Source organism: Falco peregrinus, chromosome Z (genome assembly GCF_023634155.1).
Source record: "Falco peregrinus isolate bFalPer1 chromosome Z, bFalPer1.pri, whole genome shotgun sequence".
NCBI classification, from domain to species: Eukaryota; Metazoa; Chordata; class Aves; order Falconiformes; family Falconidae; genus Falco; species Falco peregrinus.
The window spans coordinates 62,518,161-62,541,472 of NC_073739.1; the positions used below are offsets into that span (position 1 = coordinate 62,518,161).

General features: G+C 42.3%; 1 protein-coding gene across 1 annotated transcript in view; it reads right to left on the reverse strand.

Annotated features, from left to right (window-relative positions):
• The window catches only part of RGS7BP (regulator of G protein signaling 7 binding protein), a 45,358-nt gene extending 22,423 nt beyond the window's left edge, over window positions 1-22,935 (reverse strand). Inside the window, exons 1-2 of the mRNA XM_027791257.2 lie at window positions 22,261-22,935; window positions 19,423-19,589 (exon numbers count right to left, since the gene is read on the reverse strand). Coding sequence (XP_027647058.2) covers window positions 19,423-19,589; window positions 22,261-22,419 — 326 coding nt within the window. The 5' untranslated portion in view covers window positions 22,420-22,935. The remainder of the gene's footprint in view (window positions 1-19,422; window positions 19,590-22,260) is intronic.
• Between the last annotated feature and the right edge of the window lie 377 nt (window positions 22,936-23,312).

Genomic DNA, 23,312 nt, shown 5'->3' on the forward strand with positions numbered 1-23,312 from the left:
ACATGTATTAAAAGTAGTTACAAAAGAGCAAATTCTGGTTTATTCCTTTATATAACAGTAGCTTAAGTTATGCAGTTTACCAGGCTGCTATGAAAAGTAAAAGTACAGATTTTTGTAAATACAACTTAAATCTAAAACATTACATTTTCATACTTATAAAATTGAATGGTTATGGGTTTTTTCCCATAAAAACCTGCTTTTTAAAATCAGGTCATGTACAACTGAATATGTTTATGAAGCACTGACAAGGGGTGGATTTTACTTTCCTTTGTATTTTCCTAAGCTGATATTTAAAATAAAACCTAGAGAGGGAGCTCTTATACCAACCATATAGTATCCAGGATATAGAGTGTATATAGAGTATATAAGAAAGGTGAATGCAGCTCTTTGGAGAGTAATTTTAAAATACACAAACCCCAAGATTTAAATGCCCCTCCCTAACAAGAAAAGGTAGAGTGAAAAATCCATTCAATTTTTTAATTTTTTTCCAATATAGTTGACATTACTTTATTGTACTGCCAAAATGTTGGTTACAACTGAAAAACACCTTCAGGTTTTCCTGAATTCCCACAGGTATCCAGTATTCACTGGAATTAGTGAAACTTAAAGACTACTAAAACTGAACAAAGATTATAGTCTAATTCTGAATTTAACTTAAAAATGTTAGTCACACATTTACAACAGAGCTGCATTTTACTTTTACTATCAACAATATTTAAAAATACATACTGACGTTATTAGCTCTGGCTAAAAAAGTAGCTAGTTTATATGAAGGGTTTGATACACCATTTTGTAACATATTTTTTTTTGACAAATTCTATGCTTAACTAATGAAAAGTATGATTTTTATGAACAATATCAATAGTTCTAAAATGTTATGAGCTGAAAGAACTGCCTAGACATAGCTACAGGAAAATAAAGGTTTGGCAAATCCAAAGTGAAAATGAGTTCATCAGATTCTGCCTTATGCCCCATATATGTACTTCCCACAAAAAGGAATGTAAATTGGCTTGATAAACTGTGGAAAATCACTGTCCACAAATACTATGCTGCTGATCGTCTTTTAATCTAGTATCAGCACACTGCAGTTTAGAAATATATTGCAACTACAAAGATGATCTGGAAACAAGACCTACCTCAGACATTATGGTTCTTCTGCTAGAATGAAAATGTGACAAATACTGCAGAGATGAGACACTTAATCCCCTTATAGACACTGAAGGCAAGAGGCCACTCTGATTATAGCTTAGGTGCAATAGCCTACCAAACCTGCCTCTGCTTTTGATCTTAAACACATCGCTTACCTTTATTCACTTAACCATTCATCTTTAAAGGTAACAAAAGACTTGCCAATACATTTGGAATGTAAGTAGAAAAGTCATCCAACAATATTTTCTTCTAAACTGATCTTGAGAAAACATTCTTATTTGTATTCCTCTCATGTGCTGAGATCTTTTTTTTTTTTTAAATATGTCTTTCAAACAAGCTGCTGCCAGTTTCACTTCACGTGGGTTTTCGTTTTTGTTCTCTACTAATGTGCTGCAATACCGTGATACAACTGCTATATCACATCCCAGTCCAGCCAGAGGAAAAGCAGGGATAGTTCCTTCTAGTAGACCCATAAATGGTTGCAATGTTGTTTCTGTTAAAACAGATTGCTGTTTTGAAGCCGTTACAACAGTACTTTCAGTAACAGAAGACATGTAATCAGATTTTGTTTAGTTAGACCAGTGTAAATCTCCAATTACCCTGACAAGGCTGATAGAGCCAATCTGGGTATATGATAATACAAGCGGAATAAAAGCACAGGGCAGTGACTTACATTTTAGAAATTTCTAACTGCCAAGTTGATGGCAACTTAGATATTTCCATGCTAGAACAATTGAGCCACAACAGTAGGAAATACACTTTTCTTATCTACACAAGAAAACCTCACTGACTTACACAGAAGTTACTTGATAAACCTGCAAATTACAGTAATTTTCAATATGGAAAGGAAAAAATACAGCATCACTTATATTACTGGTCTTCTATTATTTTTTTTATGTTGAAGTTCCAAAATTCTTTTGAAAGCTCACTACATGAGACAATGACTACAGATGAAGTAACCTTACTTTTAAAAAGGATTTTTAATTACTAATTAATAAATACTGTGATTCTTCCACACCCCTGAGTTTATGTTATCAGGGGAACAACTATCACACACTGCTTTTAAAAGCTATGCATGTACTTAGAAGTGTATTCAGTATTTGCAGGTATTTCTTGAAATTATTAGAATCAAAGACCAGAATTTTCTAGACTTGTTCCCTCAGAAGTGAATTTTACTGGCTGGCTGAACTCAGCCATGGGCAAGAAATAAATTACCAGAGGACTATCCAAACGATTCAAGTAGAGAACAAAACTGATTACAATCACTTGGTAAAGCTTCCTGGGCTTGAGTAAAATAGCACTAATATTAAGAAATTGTATTTAAACTCACTCCACTTTAGGCAAGACAGTGTGTTGGGTGTAGGTGGTAGCAGCAGGGTGCCGGCTGTGGCAGGAGGTCAGGGGCTGCCCTGTGCTGGACATGGCTGGCTCCAGCTGGTTTCAGCTGGTTCCAGACGGTTCCAGCCAGCTCCGTAGCAGACCCACAGCAGGACACAGCTAAGTCCATCAGCCATGTGTATGGCACCTCTTTGAAAACTTATTTTAAAAACCGGCAGAAATCGCCACAGGGGAAGGGGAAGAGGGAACAAAGAGTGAGAAACAAGGTCAGAGAAAGGAGGAGGGGGTTCTCCATGGCAGAGCAGATCTTCCCTGCAGCCTGCAGGGAGGAACACATCAGAGCAGATGGATATTCCTGAAGGAACTGCCACCTGTGGAGAGCCTATACTGGAGCAGATTTCCCTGACAGGACTGCAGCCTGTGGAGAAGCCCACACTACAGCAGAGCAAAAGTGTGAGGAGGAAGGAGAGGCAAACCCTTATGGGGGTGACCATAACACGCAAACCTGCCCCCCCCTCCTTCCTGCACTGCTCAGGTGGGGGGAGCCGCTGGAGTGAAGTTGAGCACCGGAAAGGGGACAGAAAAGGTGTTGTTTTAATGTTTATCTTTTTGCTTCCCTTTACCCATATCAGTAATTATTTTTATTTTAATTGGCAATAAGTAAGATTAATCTTCCCCAAGCCAAGGCTGCTTTGCCTGCAAGGATAGTCAGTAAGCAATGTCCCTGTCTTTATCCCTCTCTACCCGGCGTTCTCATTCCTGTTCTTCCTGTTTTCTACCCATACCCTGCTGAGGAGTGAGTGAGCAAGCAGTTGGGTGGGAGTTTGGCTGTTGGCCAAGGCTAAACTACCACACTAGCTAAGCTTAATATCCCGACAAGATACTTCTAAGCACTCAGAATTCCAAGCAAAATTGTGTATCTTCAATTATGCTTTTGAGTTATTTTAAGATTTAAAAAAACCCCATAAACGCAGGGCTTAACCACCAAACCTGTGCAGAAGCTAACTCTAAGCCTCCTTTTCATCTTTCTTTCCTTCAGCTGGCTGTCCCTGGCCTTTACTTTAGGGAAATCCATAAGACTTCTGCACTAGCCAAAAATGAGCTGAACAGAATCTTTCTCCCTGCACATTATCGGGCACCCTGTTGAGATGAGGTCGTGTCCAGTTAGATGAAAGGAATCTTTGGGTGAGTGCTCAAGTCAGCCTTGCTTAGCTCTAGCTTCAGCTGGACAAAAGATCTCACTTCCTCACTGCCTCAAATTGTATGATACTAAGCAAAAAATAAACCCAAACTGCAACACAGACCTTTCAGAAAAGGTCTGTTAACCAAGAAAGAGTCAGATTAGTGGTATATGTGAAAATTTTCAAGTTTCCCAAAGAAATTACTATTCAGCATCCTGCCTTGTCAGCATCAGCAAGTTGTTCTCAAATGAATTTCTCTGATAAACAGTAGTGACAGCACAGATAACCACCAGGCTCAAGCCCATTATACCTCCATACTGCCTCTTAGAACTTGACGGCAGACAGCTGAAACTCATGCTGCCTATGGATTTCCCCTTTCAGTTAAGTTTCTAAGTTCTTTAAAATGTCCCTTAATCACTTACTACTTATTAATAAATGATTTATAAACTCTCCTTCAAAAGTCTGCAAAACCTGTACTCCTGTGTAGTTCCTCCGGTGAACAGTTGGGAAGAGAATGTTTTGGTAACTATCAAAACAACTATCTTGTGGGGTGATCTATGATACTTGTTCTGATCTGTGTGGACAAGTAGGGTCAGACTTCCCAGAAAGGCTTGAAAATGAATGAAATGCTTTGGGTATTTGGTGCTGTAGGATCTAGGTCACAACATACTAACATACTGGATTTAAAAGGAATTCTGCTGCAGGCAAGTGATGCCATCTGCTGTTGACCATACACAGGACACTAAACCAGATCAGTGCTTTCATTTATACTTCTCTTTTTGATTTCTTTCTGTCTCTAGTACCTACTTAAAATACAAATTTTAATATAATTTTTTTTTCAAAGGGCATTCCATAAAGCATTTGTGTGATCTGGATACTTGTTATTTGTAACTTAAGATTTCTGGTTTTCTGTGTTTCAAAATAAGAAAAACAGAGCAGATGTGAAGAGATGGTAAAATGAGAAGCAGTAAGGAACAATGTATTTGCATTTCCTCAAAAATATGACAGAACACTTTGGTCTAAGGACTACTGATGGAAACTAAAGGAAAAATGTTCTGTAAGCTTCACTGGGATTTGGATGGGAGCTATATTGCATCAACAATTACTGAAAAGATCCATGCATTCTCATACCTTTTCTTTGTTTTTTGCTAGTCAAACAATGTGACTGCTACAATTCTAAACTGGAAGGAAAGCAATCCCCAAGGCAGATCATTACTAGGTTGCTCAGAATAAGTTAGTATTTGGGATTCTGAATGTATCACATGCTTCCAGGAGTGCTTTGAATAGGTCATTCTTACGCGCTGGTGTATGTTTTTATCTTTTTAAACACAAATATCCACATACCTCCATATAATGGTATTCCAAGTGAAAAAGAAATTGTGGTACAGTGTTAGTAGAAGTATTTCACACAGCCCTACCAGATATTTCACAGACCAAATCTGTACGAGTAGTCAAGTTAAAAATCACAGCTGAGAGACTGTGAGAAAACTTGAATGTGTCAAAAAAAAAAAAAAAAAAGGAAAGAGAAAAAAGATATAGATTAGCTTCCTGAATTTAAATTTATATATGGAGAAAGAAATTTTTAAAACCATCTGTTGATAAAATGTGTTCAGGAAGCAGTACTTTAGCATAAAGAACTCTGCATTTTTTTCACTTCAGGTTTTTGAATCTTGCTCTAGTCTCCACTTGACTTTGCGAACTGGTGTTACTGTTTTTTCCTCTCTGAAATGCCTATTTCTGCTTGGGAAACAAGTATGCCTCCATGAAGTCTTCCTTGGGCATCCAATATGCTGTATTAGCAGCTGTACAGACATACCACTCATTTCCATATCTTGAATGATGTAAAATGAGTATCAAGGCTGTACACACACTACTTCAAGCAGGTCTGCAGCTAAATTAAATGCCCAGCCTTTGAAACTTCCATGACTTTAGGGTCCTGGTGTTATTCAGCCTGCAGGAGACTGGTTCCTCAGCACACAGCCTCACATTGCTCAGTCTGTAAAGGGCTATGGTTAGAGCTGTCGTACTATCCCAAAGCACCAGCTTCTTGTTTTCTTGGATTTTTTTTGGAAGGGGATGTAAATGCATATGGGTGGACAGCTCTGCTTCACCACAGTAACAGCTCCAGAACTCACAGAAATAATTGGAGGCTGCTATATAAACAAGGCACTTTTAAGGATTTTGCCACTTAACCATTTGCCATGCTGAGGAGGTTACCAACAGTACATTTGCAATGATCTGTTTTGCCATGAGGGAGATAAAAAGAGTCAGCATCTCTTTGTTCACCCAATAAATGCAAACTTGTTTTCTTCTGCAATGGGAAAGCAGTTTCTTCAACAACTTTGAGCACATAATTTAATATCATATGACAGTATTTGAACTCTTATGCCAAATCTGCTGGCAAGAAATGTTAATGCAGAAAATATTCATATGAAAGACAAGAACAGCAAGGTAAAAAATGAAACGTAAGAGAGACAATGAAGAACTACATTGAATACAAATTGATTATGTAGGAAATCTAAATGTAGATCTGCAAATGTATCCAGTGAAAAGGAAACAGTATTCAATAACAACCAGCACTTCAGTATATGTTAAATTTGAAATGTGAAATTATGCATAATGTTATTAATAGTACTGGAAGGATTCCTGATTAAGGAATGCTTAATTTAATGCTTTGTTCTGATGAGACTGAGACCTTAATGCCCAGGTATGGTTTCAAATATTTAATTGTTACAAAACAGAACTATAAAGCAACTAGAAAAATCAGAACAGATTTTACACACCTTATAATAAATTTGGATTTGCTTGGAATTTTCCCTGTGTAAACCTAAAAATCTGAGATCTGCTTTGGCTGGAGACTGATCTTGCAAGTTACTGATGCTGATGCTGAGAGCAGCTCTCCTTTTTTGTTTGGTACTCAACATCTTACTAGAGCAAACCTCCATGCACCAAAGTTTATGATAAATACGAAGTCTTTTCTTAGATGACTCCGCAGGAAGTCTAACACTTGGCAGGGCACAACAGAACACGGGTTGTGAGAAGCACATGCACTTTATTGCATGGTCCTGGCACAATTAACTTAGCAACTGCAGTGGCTGATTTCAGTGAGGGGCACAGAATCACAACTGTTTTTTTGAATTAGAGAAAAGTGTTTCAGAATGTTGAGAACTATTAAGAATTGGTAAAAATATTTCCATTAACAGGAATAATAATTCAGTCCAAAACATAAAAAGGGAGTTAAGAAATCACAAGCAAAAACCTAGTATATGTGGAATTCTAAGAGCCCATGCTGAAGTCTTTTTCTAACACACAACTTCATTATCTCATGTTCTCACTTCTTGTAAGATATATGAACATACTGCTAACATAGTCTGGATTTGTAAGATTCAGTGAGAATCAGAAGTAATTTTCTGAAAACAATATAACCCAAGCTATACAGAACCAAGGTAAACAGAGTCTCTAACACTAAAAATTGCAGCCATCTGGGATTTCTTAATGAAATAGTATTTAAGAGATTTATCAGGAAAGAAGCACTTAAAACTCGTGGCTAAATTCTCAGCTTTGACATCAGCTATGTTTCAGTAAAAATCTAGAGAAGAAAATTACTGAAATATGCTGGTGATACAGATCTCAAAGCAGTGGGCTTAAAGGAGGGGCATAAAGGTGCTCTTCTTGACTGTCTTGGTTATAGATCGGCGCAACTGCAACTTTTAATTGGATCTGTATTTTTTGCAAAATTTTGCCAAGAAAGAAATTTTCTTTCAGAAATACTGAAATGAAAAAAATAATTTGGATTGGTCTAATAATGATTTTGAACCAGGTTCTCTGGTACCCCTGATTTTTCTGGGTATAGGATCATTAGCATGACACGGAAGACTCATAATTAGCAGCACTTGTAAGTCTTTTATATACCTCTTAAAACTTAGTTCTAAATCCCATTTTAAACCTATGTTTACAGATATAAGTTAGTATCACTCAGGTTTTTGCTCAGGAAGTGCTTATTAACTGATTGTACTTGTGACATGCCAAGACACATACAGGCGTTACTGTGTGCTGTTGTGTTAGGGCCTACAATTCCAGCAAATTGGCATTTGAAATAATTTTTTGATTTTTTGAAGAAAGAATTTAGGAAAACAGTATGATAAAAATGTAATCTTACATGTTTTATTTAGGAAATACTATAGCAATAATAAAATTGTCTGGGTAAGAAGTGGGGGCAGGGGCGAAGAAGGTGGATATCCTGGTGAGTCTGTTAAGACCACCCAACCACGATGAAGAGGCAGATGAAACATTCTACAAGCAGCTGGGAGAAGTATCAGGATTGCTAGCCCCTGTCCTCGTGGGGGACTTCAACCTACTGATGTCTGCTGGAAATACAGCACAGTGGAAACAGTCTAAGAGGTTCCTGGAATATGTGGAAGATGTCTGAACACAGCTGGTAGGTGAGCCAGCCAGGGGAGATGTCCTGCTGCGCCTGCTGTTTGCACACAGGGAAGGACTGGTGGGTGATGTGGTGGTCAGAGGACATCTTCAGCATAGTGATCATGAGATGGCAGAGTTTTTGATTCTTGCAGTAAGGAGGGGAGTCAGCAGAACAGTTACCTTGGGCTTCTGGAGGGCCAACTTTGGCTCTTTAAGAGCCTGGTTGACAGAGTTCCTTGGAGGATCGTTCTGAAGGGCCAAGGGTTCTTCAGGAAGGAACTCTTAAAGGTGCAGGAGCAGGCTGTTCCCATGGGCTGAAAGACGAGCTGGTGGGGGAGAAGACCAGCTTGGCTGAACAGAGCTTTGGCTAGAACTCAGGGAAAAAGGAGAGTTTAGCACCTTTGGAAGAAGGGGCAGGCTACTTTGGAGGACTATAAGGATGTCGTGAGGTTATGCAGGGCAAAGATTAGAGAGGTGAAAGCCCAGCTGGAGCTCAGGGTGGCCACTACCATAAAAGATAACACAAAATGTTTTTACAATTACATTAGAAACAAAAGGACGGCCAAGGATAATCCCCACCCTTTACTGGAAATGGTGGGGAACATTGCCACAAAGGGCAAGGAAAAGGCTGAGGTACTTCTTTGCCTCAGTCTTTAATAGCAAGACCAGTTACCCTCTGGGTACTCAGCCCCCTGAGCTGGAAGACAGGGATGAGGAGGAGCAGAATGAAGTCCTTACAGTCCAGGAGGAAAGTCAGTGACCCGCTGCTCCGCTTAGATGTGCACAAGTCTATCAGGCTGGATGGGATCCACTTGAGGGTACTGAGGAGCTTGCCAAGCCGCTCTCCATCATTTGTCAACGGTCCTGGCAAACTGGAGAGGTCCCAGAAGATGGAGGTCAGCCAGTGTGATGCCCATCTACAAGAAGGAGGACCTGGGGAACTACAGGCCTGTCAGCCTTGGTGCTGCAGAAGGTTATGCAGCAGATCATCCTGAGCTGACCACATGGCACACGCAGGACAACCAGGGGATCAGGCCCAGTCAATACAGGTTTATGAAAGGCAAGTCATGTCCTGCTTGACCAACCTGATGTCCCTCTATGACAAGATGACCCTTTTAGTGCATGAGGGAAAGGCTGTGGAAGTTGTTTAGCTGGACTTCAGTAAAGCCTTTGACACTGTCTCCCACAGCATTCTCCTGGAGAAACTGGCTGCTTATGGCTTGGACGAGTGTACTCTGCACTAGGTTAAAAGCTGGCTGGCTGGCTGGGCCCAAAGAGTGGTGGTGAATGGAGTTACATCCAGCTGGCAGTTGGTCCCAAGTGGTGTTGCCCAGGGTTCAGTAGTGGGGCCAGTTAGGTATCCTTATCAATGATCTGGACGAGGGGATTGAGTGCACCCTTACTGAGTTTGCAAACGACACCAAGTTGGGGGGAGCACTGATCTGCTTGTGGGCAGGAGGCTCTGCAGAGGGATCTGGACAGGCTGGACTGAGGGGCCAAGACCAGCTGTATGAGGTTCAACAAGGCTCCGTGCCAGGTCCTGCACCTGGGTCACACCAGCCCCACACAGCGCTACAGGCTGGGGCAGAGCGGCTGGAAAGGGCCTGGTGGGAAAGGGCCTGGGGGTGCTGGTCGGCAGCCGGCTGGGCATGAGCCAGCAGTGTGCCCAGGTGGCCAAGGAGGCCAGCAGCACCCTGGCTGGTATCAGAAACTGTGTGGCCAGCAGGGCTGGGGCAGAGATTGTCCCCCTGTACTGGGCACTGGTGGGGCTGCACCTTGAATACTGTGTTCAGTTTTGGGCCTCTCACTGCAGGAGGGACATAAAGGTGCCAGACTGTGTCTAGAGAAGGGCAATGAGGCTGGTGAAGGGTCTGGAGAGCAAGTCTTTAGAAGAGCGGCTGAAGTTGTTTAGTCTGGAGGAGACTCAGGAGGGATCTTACTGCTCTCTACAGCTATCTGAAAGGAGGTTCTAGGCAGGCGGGGGTAGGTCTCTTCTCCCAGATCATTAGTGACAGGACAAATTAACAGTTAATCGTTGGACTTAATCTCAAAGGTCTTTTCCAGCCTAAGTGATTCTATGATTTGAATATTATGCCTTTCCTTGAAAGACTGAAATATGTTGTAAAAACATTAAATAATACACAATATTTTTTTGAGATAATAACCACCGGTACACCTATTTAATATGTGAATCATCTAAAACATCAGCCAGAAGCTGAATGAAAGATTTTCAAGATTTTTCCCAAAACAAAAAAATATTCAAAACATTAATTCTTCTCGTTAATCATGTTTATTACAGTAATGCCACATATGTAATGGTAAGTGGATTCCACAGGGCTTGTTGTAAGTACATTCAGTTCTCTGCCCTCCAAAATTCCTAAATAGTTAATGTGACAAAGCAAACGTGATATTAATTTCATTACTGTTTCGAGATGGGCTATGACAAAAATAAGACAAGAAAAAAAACCACTGAAGGGATGACAAGGGAGACAAGGGTATGAGAAAATCCGGAGTGAAGCGAAGGTAACAGTGATTGTTTAAAAAGTCAACACTTAAATTCTGTAGGCTTCTCAAAATCCCCACAGTTCCTGCTTCTATAGATATACCTAACAGCTGGATCCTCTGGCTGATTACTCCCTGAGAAAATTGCTTTTACAGAAGACATCTCAAAAGCTTTTTATGTCCAACAGTGATAGCAGATATTCTGAAGGAAGGACAAAACAGGGCACGAAGTTAGGAGAATGCTTGCAGAAACACTGAATTGTCTGAAAAAGGTCAGCTCTGATTCTGCAGCATTTCTAAAGTGACCTTGCCCATGTTATTCAGTTCCCAAATCTCCCTGGTTCCTGTGTTGTTCTTCTTCACTTCAATTTCTGATGTAAAAGGTTTGTACGGTCAAAATAGGAGTGTAAGAGTGGTTATTTCAACCATTGCTACAGATAAATAGGGTTACTTATGACTGGAGTACTCCATTACTGCCGAGTTAGATTTAGAGAAACAAACTGCCTGGAATCTAACTCTAGTGGAATGCTGCTTGTGCACAGCAGAGAAGGGCATTCCAGTGCAGGACTGAAAATACACCGACACCTTTTCAGTATCCTCTTCCAAGCTGGAGTTCGGGACCCAGAATGGAGTGCTGAGTGCAGAAGGCATGTCAAAATGGAAGCCAAACCACCCTAAACCTGCAGCCTACTCCAAACCTAGACCACGGTACTGTGTAGATGAATTTACAGTTCACCAGGTTGAGGATGCAGAATGCTGAAGAATACTCAGCATGTATGTTGAGTTCTGAATCCCTGCTCCCCTGCATCTTTATGTGTTTTATCTGCTTAAAACACAGAAAAAAAAAATTATGGGAGCAAGGACTATGATACAAGATCTCCTTACCACGAAGGAAGTTCCTTAACAGTCAGTCCTCAGAGTTTACCTGCACTGGCAGTGCTTGAAACGCAAGCACAGTGCAGACCCCTACACCATTTCCCTCCCTTGTGCACAATCCTCTGCCTGCTGGGTCAGATGATGGCAGCGTGCCCCTTCCTTTCCCGCAGTTACCTCACAGCTTAAGGTCATGTCACAGAGGAAAAGCTACATTGCTCTATGCCTGTCAGGGAGAATATCACTATTTGTGGTGACCCCTGAGCATGGGGCAGAGTCCCTGGCTGCCAGGCTGGGACACAGCTTCTCTTCTGTAGGGGGCCCCTCACACGAGTGGCAGGCTTACCTGTCTTGCTTACCCAGCATGTGCCGTCCTTCAGTGTCTTGGCAGTGGCAGTGCTGCACTGGAAAGTGCTGTGCATGTGCCAGTGGAGCGTGCGGTGAAGGAAAGGGGCAAATAAGTGACTGACAAAGATGATATCTATACTACTTCTAGCTTCCACTTTCCCCTGACCGTAGTCTGGGCATTTTTCTGGGAGGCAGGTATAACTGGTCTAGAAATTAAGTTGGCTCACCTTCAGCTTTGTTATAAAAGAAAGTGGCAGGTGCCACTGTGTTTTGTGAGGAGTCCAAAACTGTCAGTGTGCATCAGGCTCTGAGGATGCTCTGACAGCACCTCTGAGATCAAGCTCGTCAGAGCTTGGACAAGTAAGAATGCCTCACTTCTGCCTGCTGATTAGGTTTACTGTTAAGCAAGGTGCTAAATTCTTCCACTTTGTCAAAACTAAACTACACTGTGTAACTGCAGATGTAGAACTTCCAGGATTTACAGAATTGCTGTTTTGGACACAGAGAAGTAAATACTAAACTCACTTTTAGGTATATTTGTCCTTTACTAAATCCAGCCTCCAGTTATGAAAGACACATCTATAAAGGGAGATACTAATACCTTCTATCTTCTAAGTCCCAACTACCTATTAAAGCACAGTTCCAAAGACAAAGGTACAAAGGAAAAGTGAGTCTATAGAGGTTAGCTATTTTGAGAACTTTAGCTTTAGTAAGTAACCTTGTTTTCTCCTCCATTATTTGCTTTCTGGATTCGCCTATTAAAACTTGGAAGTATCTGACTAAAATTATTTTTCAACCTGCAACTTAAAGTGAGTAAATTTTATTCTCAACAACAGAACCCACCTTAGCTCAGTTCCATAGAAAATGGTCTTAGCTTTTCAGTATCCCTTTCCACCATTTTAGATGCACATGGCTTGTGTAATTAAAGAAATTTTTGCAAAGGAATCCAGTGAGAATACTTGTATGTGCACCTTATTCTCTTGAGAAAGGAGTAAGCTATGGTATACTCTGTGCACTATTGTGCACTAATTTGCCCATGAAGAGTATGTTCACTAAATACCTGTAACTGAACTTACTTCCCAAAACATTCCCATGAAGAACAACTCCCATTAGTCAAAAATGTGATTTGAGTCCACTGGAACAGGTGCAGTCCCTGATACACAGTAGTAGGTCTGGAGTCACTTCATGACTTAGAAATCAGAATATATCAGAAGATATTCCAGACAAAGTGGAACTAACACAGTAAGAATTTGCCCTTAGAAAGTGGTAAGCTCAAAATCACAAGAAATTTGTAACCATTTAAGAAAGTCACAGTAAATGTTTACAGAAGCTGAATGTAAAGGTTGAGAGAAAACGACATTTTGTACAATAACAGTGCTCAGTAATGAACTTGCTCCAGATCCCGAAAGCTCTTCTCTGAAGGGAGATAAAAATTTCCCTGACTCTTTTCATTTTGGACAGTCCCAGTTAAGTCACTGGGACAACTTGCTGAGTAAGGTACTATTCAATGACTATAAGAACTGTGGGACCTGGCCTGCCAGACTGGAACAACTTACTGAGATGATCTTAGTATACACGTGTGAGTGCAAACGGGAAGTTTTATATTTCCAACAGTTTTCAGAAGCAGAGAATCTCCACATTTTGTACTTTATAGGATTTTTAAGGTCTTACTCTTTAAAGTATCTGCAGTATTTTGGCAAATAGCCCCATATGAATTCAGGCGTTGTTATGTTATTGGTATTACCATGTATAACATTATTGATTCCTGCACTGAATATCAACCACTTTCTTTGTTTTCTTACATGTCTTCACATTATTTTTAATATTTAATTACATTCTCATCAGGCCACATACTGTTATCATGGTACAACCACTGTGAAGCACTTACCTTGCTCTTAACTTTCATCTGGCTGTTGACACAATGCTAACTGTAACCGAGGTAGGATACAGGGGCAGTGCCTGTAATTCAGAACTCCAGGGATCAACATTAGTACTCACTCTCCCCACTCTGACATGTATGTTTGGAGTACAATGGCAGTTATTGTAAAGGCATATAGGGAGGGCAGAGATTTCCACACGTGCTGCTTGACCAGTATATAGCTTAGGCAGAGCTCTAGCTTGTTGCTCTGTCTGCTGGCATAACCTTGTTTTTGATTCAGGATTATAAATATTCTTCCCTGTTGAGCTAAGTGTTGCTAAGTTTTTTCTGCTCAACCATACTGCCTGCCAGCAGTGCTTTATTTAACATTTGAAGCTAAACAGTTGAAATGGTTTCTGTTATGTCTGTTTTAATGCAGCTTTCATTAAGTTATAAGCCTGAAGTCTCCTTTTCTCTTAATTTATAAAATATTTTGGAGCAGTCTTTTTTGTTTGCTTGTTTACTTTAGAAAGCAGATAATAATTTTAAAGTGTCATAATTTGGGCAGAATTCAGACAGTTTAATAAGAATTTGGCCACAACTGGCTGTCAATAGAAAGTTTGAACACAACCTTAGGAATTTATCTAATATTAATTAGGTTTGAAAAATCACCCTCTATTGCTTGTTGAAAACATCAGAGGTCTACTGTAGTTGCAAAGGAAAAGTAGAGATTACCTAAACCTATGTACTTTAAAGCAACACTACGGTAACATTTTTGTGTACTGCAATAAAGACAGAAATACAATCAGGACATGATTTTTTAGGTCTACTTCTTTAACTTTTCCTGAACTCAGGGGAAGTCACATTAACCACTGTTTTATAAAAGTAACATATGCATCTCAATGCCAAATAAGGTAACTTTGTCTTGGAATTTTCCTAATGAGAAGATTTACAGTGACTTTTGCTACAGGCCAGAAGGGACATCTAGAGCTAACGTAGTGCTGTTCAAAGCAGTGACGTCGTCTGCAGCAGACGACTGAAGACCACATCCAATTCAGTTCTGAGTATCTCCAAGGATGGAGACTTCACAGCCTCTCAGGGCACCTCTTGCAATGTTCTACCAACTGTGCAGTAAAAAAAGAGGGTTTTAAAAATGTTTAAATCAAATTTTCTGAATTTCAGTTTGTGTCTGCTGTCCTTTCACTGGATACCACTGATTAAGAGTCTGGCTATGTCCTCTTTACACTATCCCATCAGGTATTTTTACACACATGGATAAGATCCCCTTCCAAGCCTTCTCTTCATGCTAAACCAATCCTAGGTCTGTTAGCATCTCCTTCTATGCCAGATGTGGCATGCTCTTAATCACCTTCATGGCCATTGACTAGACCCACTCCAGTATGTCCCTTTCTCTTTTCTACCAGGGAGCCCACAAATGGACACAGTACTCCAGATATGGCCTCAGATCAGGAAGGATCAACTCCCTCAACCTGCTGGCAACTCCTCCTAACGTAGCATAGGATGCTGTTGGCCCTCTTTGCTACAGAGGCAGTGTGCTGGCTCATGTTCGACCTGTTGTTCACCAGAACCCCCAGGTCCTTCTCTGCAAAGCTGCTTTCCAGGTGGCTGGCCTCCAGCCTGTACTGGTGTAGGGATTTATTTCACCTTAGATTCTGGACTTTGCAACACCAGTCTGAAGAAGAGAGGACAACCACTTTCAAAGCTATGTTCACACAGATGTACATTGCCATGCACCCCTGAGCTCCTCACTGGAAACTGAGCTCCAGTTTCATTTTATGGAAAAAAAATGCCACTGTCAACATACATATCAGACTGTCACAGAGATACTGCCAGTTCTAGTTTCAGTGTGCCAAGTGCACACAGAAGTACTTGCGTTATGTAAGCATATCAAGTGCTTGAGAATATGAAAGGGACGTTTACAGAAGTGTGTACACAGTTGTGCAGACCTGTATCTTAAAATACAGTTCTGAGTCATCTTACTGTTTACATCCCAGACTCATACTTCACCAATAAAGCTGGCTCTCTATTTGATGACTTCTAAAATACCACTACTTTTCATCATCCCATAAAGAAGACCCCCTTCCAAAACAGAGATTCACACTTCTTCCACCCATCTTCCTATTGTTACAAGTACTCTTCCTTTCTTTTCCTTCAGAAAAAATAATGCTGACTCATTTTCTTGCTCCTTTACTTTCTCCAGTTTCAACTACGACATCTGAGACTGCAAGAGCCCACAATGTAATTAATTTGAGATATTTCTGATACATTAATACAGCAGAAAATGTAATAAAAGGACCAACCCTTACACACTTTTGTCAGATGACAGGTAACTAAAAATCACTAAGAATTTTTAGTATCAGTGTGGTGAGCAGGAATTGACCTGAAGTCCTGAGAAAATCAACACTGAAAGAAGAGTTTATTTTGACTTGCATTCCTAAAAGATCATCAACTAGAACTAGTGTATTTCAATTTAAATTATTTTTATTTCTAATCTTTAGTCCCTGAAAGCCATGATAGTGTTGGTAAATTCAGGCATGCATCTGCTCTTTGATAAAATGTCATCTATTTCTAAAAGGAAAAATCATAAGAGAGCAAGTTAAGAAGAGGATGTAATAGCTATGAGGCCCTATTAAGCTGGAGGTTGAATGTGAAGTTTCCTTTCTCAATAATCTTTTCTTCATAAATTAATTTGCAACACTTCTAAACACACCACAGTGTAAAGATGTCATTATTAATCCTCAGCATTTTCTGAGTAGAAGGCCTTCATATTTAGACAAATCCTGAAATCTGTGAAAACTCGTTTTTGTCAGATTTGATTTTTCAGATGCAGCCTTTGATCAGGAAACCCCTAAATTACTGATTGCTGTGCTGTGGCAAGTATACTGGGGAAGGCATCATTCTATGTGTGGCCTGGTTTTTATATGACTTTTTATGAAATCTCTGCTACCAGCACTTGTCAGCTTTGAGCTAGATGGGGTGATATGGTCTAATCCAGTGCAGACTTTGTAAGATTTTGTTTCCTTGTTACTTCCTTATCTTTTTCATCATCTCCTTTGTTTTCCTTTCTTTCTCTGTTTTTAAAAAAATGTAGTGGCTTCCACTTCCTCCATTTCCCTTCCTTTTGTTGGCATATCAGTGTATACTTTTTCTACAGCTAGGTCTGCAGTCTTATCTTCTTGTTCATGTTATACCACTGTTCTACCCTGATGTCCGTCCAAAATTCCAGAACTGATATGCCCGTGATCAAAGTTTTTTCCTCCTCATGTCTTCTATCCTGTGTTTAGTTCCTAATGCACCATCTTCATCCCAGCATTTCTTTCCACTCCCACATTTCCAAGATTTTCTTCCAGAACTGCCTTTCTCAGTTCTAGTGAATCCATTCCTGTTTCTTTCCTTCCAAGTCTTTGCACTTTTCCTCTTTGTTACCTTCCCTAGTCTTGTAGAACAGGTAAGTTAGGAACAGGAACAAGTGCCTTGCAACTGCCTGAATCAGGAATGTATTTAAGAGCCTCAAATCCTAATAAGCATAAAATTAAGCTGTCTGCTAATTTTCCAAGGAAGATACCAGCACAAACAAGATTAATGAACTTAATGCTATCCTAGATAGTGATGCCAACTTCTTGAAAGGAAAACAGCTCAGGTCACTTAGAGACTAACTGAACATTACTGATGAGCTTAACTAACAGAATGCTGATATGTAATGAAATTTTACAGTCTAGTAACATAATTAGCTAATTGCTATCATTCTCTCTGGGTGGGAACGCAACAGGCTTTCTTTAACAAGCCTTGGAAGACAGAATTGGTTCTGTTACCCAGAAGTTCACACAGTGTAGTGCTAAGCATTTTGAACTAAAGCTGTGAACTAAATGAGCCTTTGTCCCATATGCTGACTACCAGTGGTTTCTGAGCAATACACTACCCTCCTGCCTATTTAATACTGAGGATGAATTAATACATTCCTGTCCTTAAGTATTTTTCTTCCTGACACTTTTTCTTCCTACCAAATTAGATTCCCATTCCACATCCTATGCCATGGGCACATCACTCTTCGTGCTGAAATAAAAGACTAAACCTCTGAGACCATTTATTACTCCTCTTCTTCTATTTCTTTTCTACCATGAATCCTTTCTGCACCTTCATCTCCCATCTTTCCTCACAGATACACCAACCAAGTTAAGTTGGCTCATACGGCTTTCCTCAGCTGTAGGAGGGTGGGGATGTGAAGCACATCTTGTAAAATGTCTGTCAAACCAAATAAGTAATTTCCAGAGGGTTTCTAACACCTACCAGTTGTTACGGATATCACATCATTATCACAGTTATTTTAAACAGTTTTAGATTAGCTAAATGTCAATCTCACAGCAACTGCACAACCTTCAGGACATCTCTGTGTATATGACAGGCTCCCAATTGTGAAACGATTACTTAAAAAAACTCCACACTTCTAAATGAGCATGTATCGATGTTTTTCTTTATGGTAAAGAAAAAAAAGAGAAAATACAAGTTAGGTTCTGCTATTCAGATATATTATTTTGGTTTGTATTAGTCTCCCTTTTGAGTCTGAAAGTGCACAAGATCAATTTCACTACTGTTTTCTTCCACATTTTTAGTGCACTGGTTAAACAGAACTGTATCTTTTGGTTGGTTTGTTTGTTGTTTTTTTTTTTTAATTCTCAGAGACTTTAGTAACTTAAAAGCACATATTTTGTTTGAGGAACCAATCTGAAGTCACAATATCAACTTAAGAATCTTTGCACAAAATCACATCTCAAAACATTGACAGTTCTTCTAAAATGACCAACTAGTGTTTTCTTATGTTTAGTTTGTTACTGCGGTCTTCCCTTATATACGAAACCTATGACAGATTTCTCATATACTTTGAAGTGATGAAAGAAATTTCAACAGGGTTTAGGCAGAGCTGCAAAAAAATATATGGTGGATGAGGCAGGTGCAGAAAGTTCTAACAAAGTATAGTCAGAGAGGCACAACTCAGGAGGCACATGTGTTAACACAAATGCCCCGACCACCATACTGTGAAGAACGTACAAATAATTAGGCTTTGTGTAAGCAGCATGAATTCCCATTTTGTAAGACGCAGCCACTTATGCTCGTTTATCTTTTCCTCAGGTATAGTCTCAAGTATGTGATGATACATTCTATCACCCTGGAAAGGAATGTATACGATGCCATATCAAACAATACATGAAAATATTATATGCTGGCAAAGCTTCAGTCCTTATTTTAATACAAATAAGGATTTAAATACAAGCAGACTGTAAACACAAGTTTTCACAATAGTATTTGTATTCCCCTCCCTCAAATAATTTTCACCTAATTATTTTTTTGCCTGATTTTGTTAAGTCTCTAGTTGAGCTAGTTGTCTCTAACTATTCAAACAGGTATATCCAACAAAGGACTGGGCTGAAAGCCATTGCTATGTCACCCTTGAAAGGCAAGGCTTCTCACTCGATACAGAGTAAAATCCTGTTTGTCTTACACAGAAGCACCCACTGAAATCAGTAGGATACCATCTTGGTAAGAGGACCAGAATTTGACCCAAAATTGCACTATCATAAGGATATGAGCATTCTATAAGAATTTATGGTCATATGTCTCTATGCCTAAAACAGAAACACAAGTTAATGCTTTTGCTGCAAGTTCCCAAATTGTAGTATTTAGCAAAGATGTGCATATGAGTACAGCTTTAATTAAATATAAGTAGACTCCTACCCAGAAATTGCTGCTAGCTTTTGATGAGCCTGATAGGCCATCTCACATCCTCGGGTTCGAGTTTTGTGCATTTCTGCATGCAGAGATGGACAGGTGGCTGAGACATCCCCAATGGAAATGACCAGCTCCCGATACAGAGCCACCTGGGTATTGAATTCCTGGACAAGCTGAAAAACAAAGAGGATTTACTTACATGAGACATTTAACTACACTAGCGAAAACAATGAAGTTTTTTCAAAAAATAAAAAAACCCGTCCTATCTAGGGGCTTGTTCCTGCTGCTCTCAATTTCATGGCATACAGGATCAAGAGACCAAGATTTAAGAAATGACTAGGGCCTCCTCGGCAGCTGCCTCTTCTGTGAGCTAGAAATGTTCCTTTGCAGGAAAGTAGTGTTTCTGCTTTTAATCTCTGAAAGTGTTCAAGTTATTAGTCTTAAATATTACGCAGACAAACACCCAGCTGTTTTACTAGTAGCAGAAGTTTATTTTTTGTTATCACAAAAGACAAAAATATCTCCAGAAATTATTGCCTTTGATCCTCCTGCTTCCTGATTAACAGCACAATTAGCCATTGGAATGTAGCATTTGCTTTTACATTGGCGATTTTGCTAATTTATTTTGTAACGATTTCTGTTCTGTCACTGGCCTCTAACCCAGATTGCAGAGTTAACTGCAATAACCCAGATACGAAGTTACTCTCTGAGAAGGCAATAGGCAGATAGGCACTTTCCAGTTAGGATTCTAGAAAGCACTTTTTCCAATGCATGGGTGGGAAAAACAGACAAAGAAGTAAATAAACACTTCAGCCTTTACAGAAATCTAATATTCAGCAGATACACATGGATGCTATTGGATAAATGGGTAACTTTTACTGTGATGGAAAGTTCATTATTGTGTAATTCCACTGACCACATATGTGGGATTGTATTTTAAGCAAATGAAGCATTTGCTGTCTTTTGAAAGAAAGCATATCAGACCATTTGCTCCACATGGTGGCGGGGATGGAAGGCTGGGAGCAATAGAACAGGATATTTATTTATGTGTGTTTTGCTAATTTGACCTTAATTTCCTAACTACAAAAAACCAGACAAGACTAACTAATTCTGCAGCCACCATTACCATTGGGAGTTCAACATATCCCAATATGCAAGCTTGCTAAAACCTGGCTTCTAGCAGATCTACCAATTTTTAAAGTCAAGCCCTCAAATACTCATACTCAGAAAACAAATGAGCTGCTTCTCCTGCAGTATTACATTCTGACTCTTCATGGATGCCACTGTAATTACTCCATATAACTGAGAACTAGTATTTGGACCCATTTTTGGTCACGCTTAAATTTCACTGTAACGAGTAGCCAATAGGTTTCTCTGCTTCTGGAGCAGCAAAACAACCCCAGTGCATCCAGTACACCTGTACCCTCCCACCCCCAAACCTCAAACAAAACCAAAAGCACACCCCAAACAAAGCTCTAGGCACAGTATTTGCTAAACCTGGCTTCAACTCTCTTACTCTGCAGCTTAAGAGAATGCACGAAAGCAATGGAGAGAAATAAAAAATAGTACTATGTTGTGTCAGAGCATAATTATACTGCAGTAAGCAAAAAGCGTTTCATCCTGCAGCTGGTAACTGGTTGTGCCAGACACATTTTGCCAGTTCTCACTTGACAACCCTTGTCTGAACCAGACACATTCAGCCACCTCAGCATTGCCATGGAAAACAAAACCACTGATGTTGCAGCATCAGGACAAAGAACAAGAAAATAACCCCATCACTGGTTTTATCTCCCAGCTCTTACTGCGCCTTAACAACCCATCTGTAAACCATATTTTATTTCTATTCAGTGGATTCTACAAACCTAGCACTTGTTTAACTAGCCGCATGATGCTGTCAGCAGTGAGAAAAAAGGCAGGCCCCAGCAGGACCCACTTGTTGGGCGTATTTATGGAGCCACTGAGGCAGCTTTTGTAGCAGGTACATTTCCAACACTACTGGACAGAGCTTTAGCGGGATCCAGATTTTGCAAGTAAAGTAGCTGCAACTTCATTTGTTTTCTACTTTTTGTCACTGGCTAGAGAAGCAATTCTGGGGCCCAATGTCCAGCTGATTGTAGCTCAAGGAGCTGGACATGTGGTATATGGCGCTGGTTTGGAAGAAAGTGTCAGGATCCAAACATTTTTAACACGAATGGAGGAAAATGTCACACCACAACGTGACAGTCCAAAAAGAATATGGATGCAGGTGCTTGACAGTTTTACAACTGCAACCAGCTGCTCTGGGGCAACTGGAAGCAGGTACCACGTACGCCAGGGACAGAATTTCAGGGCCACAAATTGTGAGTCCTGTTTTAGAAGGGTTTTAGAGCCAGAGCGTGGTCGCTGCATAAGACAGCAAGCAGCGAGTGCAGCGACCTTGCGGAAGCAACTGTTTACCTATTTAGGCTCCAGCGAGCACCAAATCTGGGGGGAGGTCTGGCCGGATTTATAAAAAAGCAAATCCAGCTGCTTGGCAGCACCACGAAGGTGGCGCGTACTGGGGCGATGGCTCCGGGAACAGCAGGACAAGGCGCCCGGCTCCGGTCCCCGTCCTGGCCGTCCCGCAGCGTCCACCCGCCCGGCTCCCCGCGGGGCTCGTCCTCCCTTCCCTCCTCCCCTCTCCCGCGTTCGAACGGCCACGAGTGAGGCGACAGGGCAGCACCCCGCGACGGGGACCGCAGTTTTAAAAATAGTGCAGCTGCACGTGACGAGAATAGGCAAGCTGGCGGGAGGAGCGGCACCGCCGCCAGCCACGGGAACGCTGGGGGACGATGAGAATCAAGGCAAGCCCCCGGTGGTACCCACCATCTTGCAGTCGTCCAGGGCTCTCTGGGTCTGGTAGGCGCTGTCGGAGCCGCTGCCCCGCCGTTCGCTGTCGCGGCCGTGCGGCGAGGTCTTGCTGCCCTGGAAGATGGAGGCGGCGGAGCGGGGGCGCTTCCTGCGCCCGCTCGGTGCAGAGCTCATGCACACGCATCCGCCGCGCGGAGCCGCCCGCCGCGGGGACCCGCGGGCGCGGGCAGCGCCTTCCCCCGCCGCCGCCGCCGCCCCGGGGAGGGGTGCGGGCCCGCGCCGCTCGCCTCGGCCCGGCCGCACGGCGCCGCTCACGGCAGCGAGCGCGGCTGCTGCGGGCGATAGCCTGGCGCCTGCGGGAGAGCCCCGGGAGCGCCCTGCGGCATCGCCTCCGCTACCGCAGGGAGAGGCGGAGGGGCTGGCGCCTTCCCTCCTTCAGCAGCATGTCAGTCCCCGCGGAACCGCCCCGCCGGTGGCATGCTCTGCCGCCCTCCTTCCAGCAGCCGGCGCGGGGGGGGCCGAGCGCGGCCGTGCCCGGCGGAGCGGGGCTGCCTCCCCCCGGCCGCCGGAACCCGCCCGATGCTGCCGGCGGGGGAGCCCAGCCCGCCCCGCCACTCCGCGCTCCCGCCTCGGCGCCCGCCGGCAGCGGCTCCGAGGGCCGGTGGGGCCCGGCGGCCTGACGCTGTCAACAGCGTACCGCCCCCGCGGGGCGGGAGCGCGGGCGGCAGCCGCCCCCCGGGTCTCGCCGCGCCCCCCGAGCCGCCGGCGGCGGGGCCTCGCTCCCCGGGCGCCGCGGGAGGCGCGCCGGGGCCGGGGCGAAGCGCCCTGCCGGTGCGCGGCCCGGGGAGGGGCCCGGCAGCGCCTTCCCTGCGGGCGGCCGGCGGCGCTGCGGGAGCCGGCGGGGCAGCGTGCCTGCGGGCGGCCGCGCGTCGCCCGTCCCGCCTCTGCCGAAGTTGTCGGCACTAATCTTCGACGCGCCTACCAAGGAGATATTTTTGTCCTTAGCAAAGGCTTGGCTCGCTGCTCAGACTTGTTTTCTGCCGCTAGAAAACGTCCTAGAGAAAAAT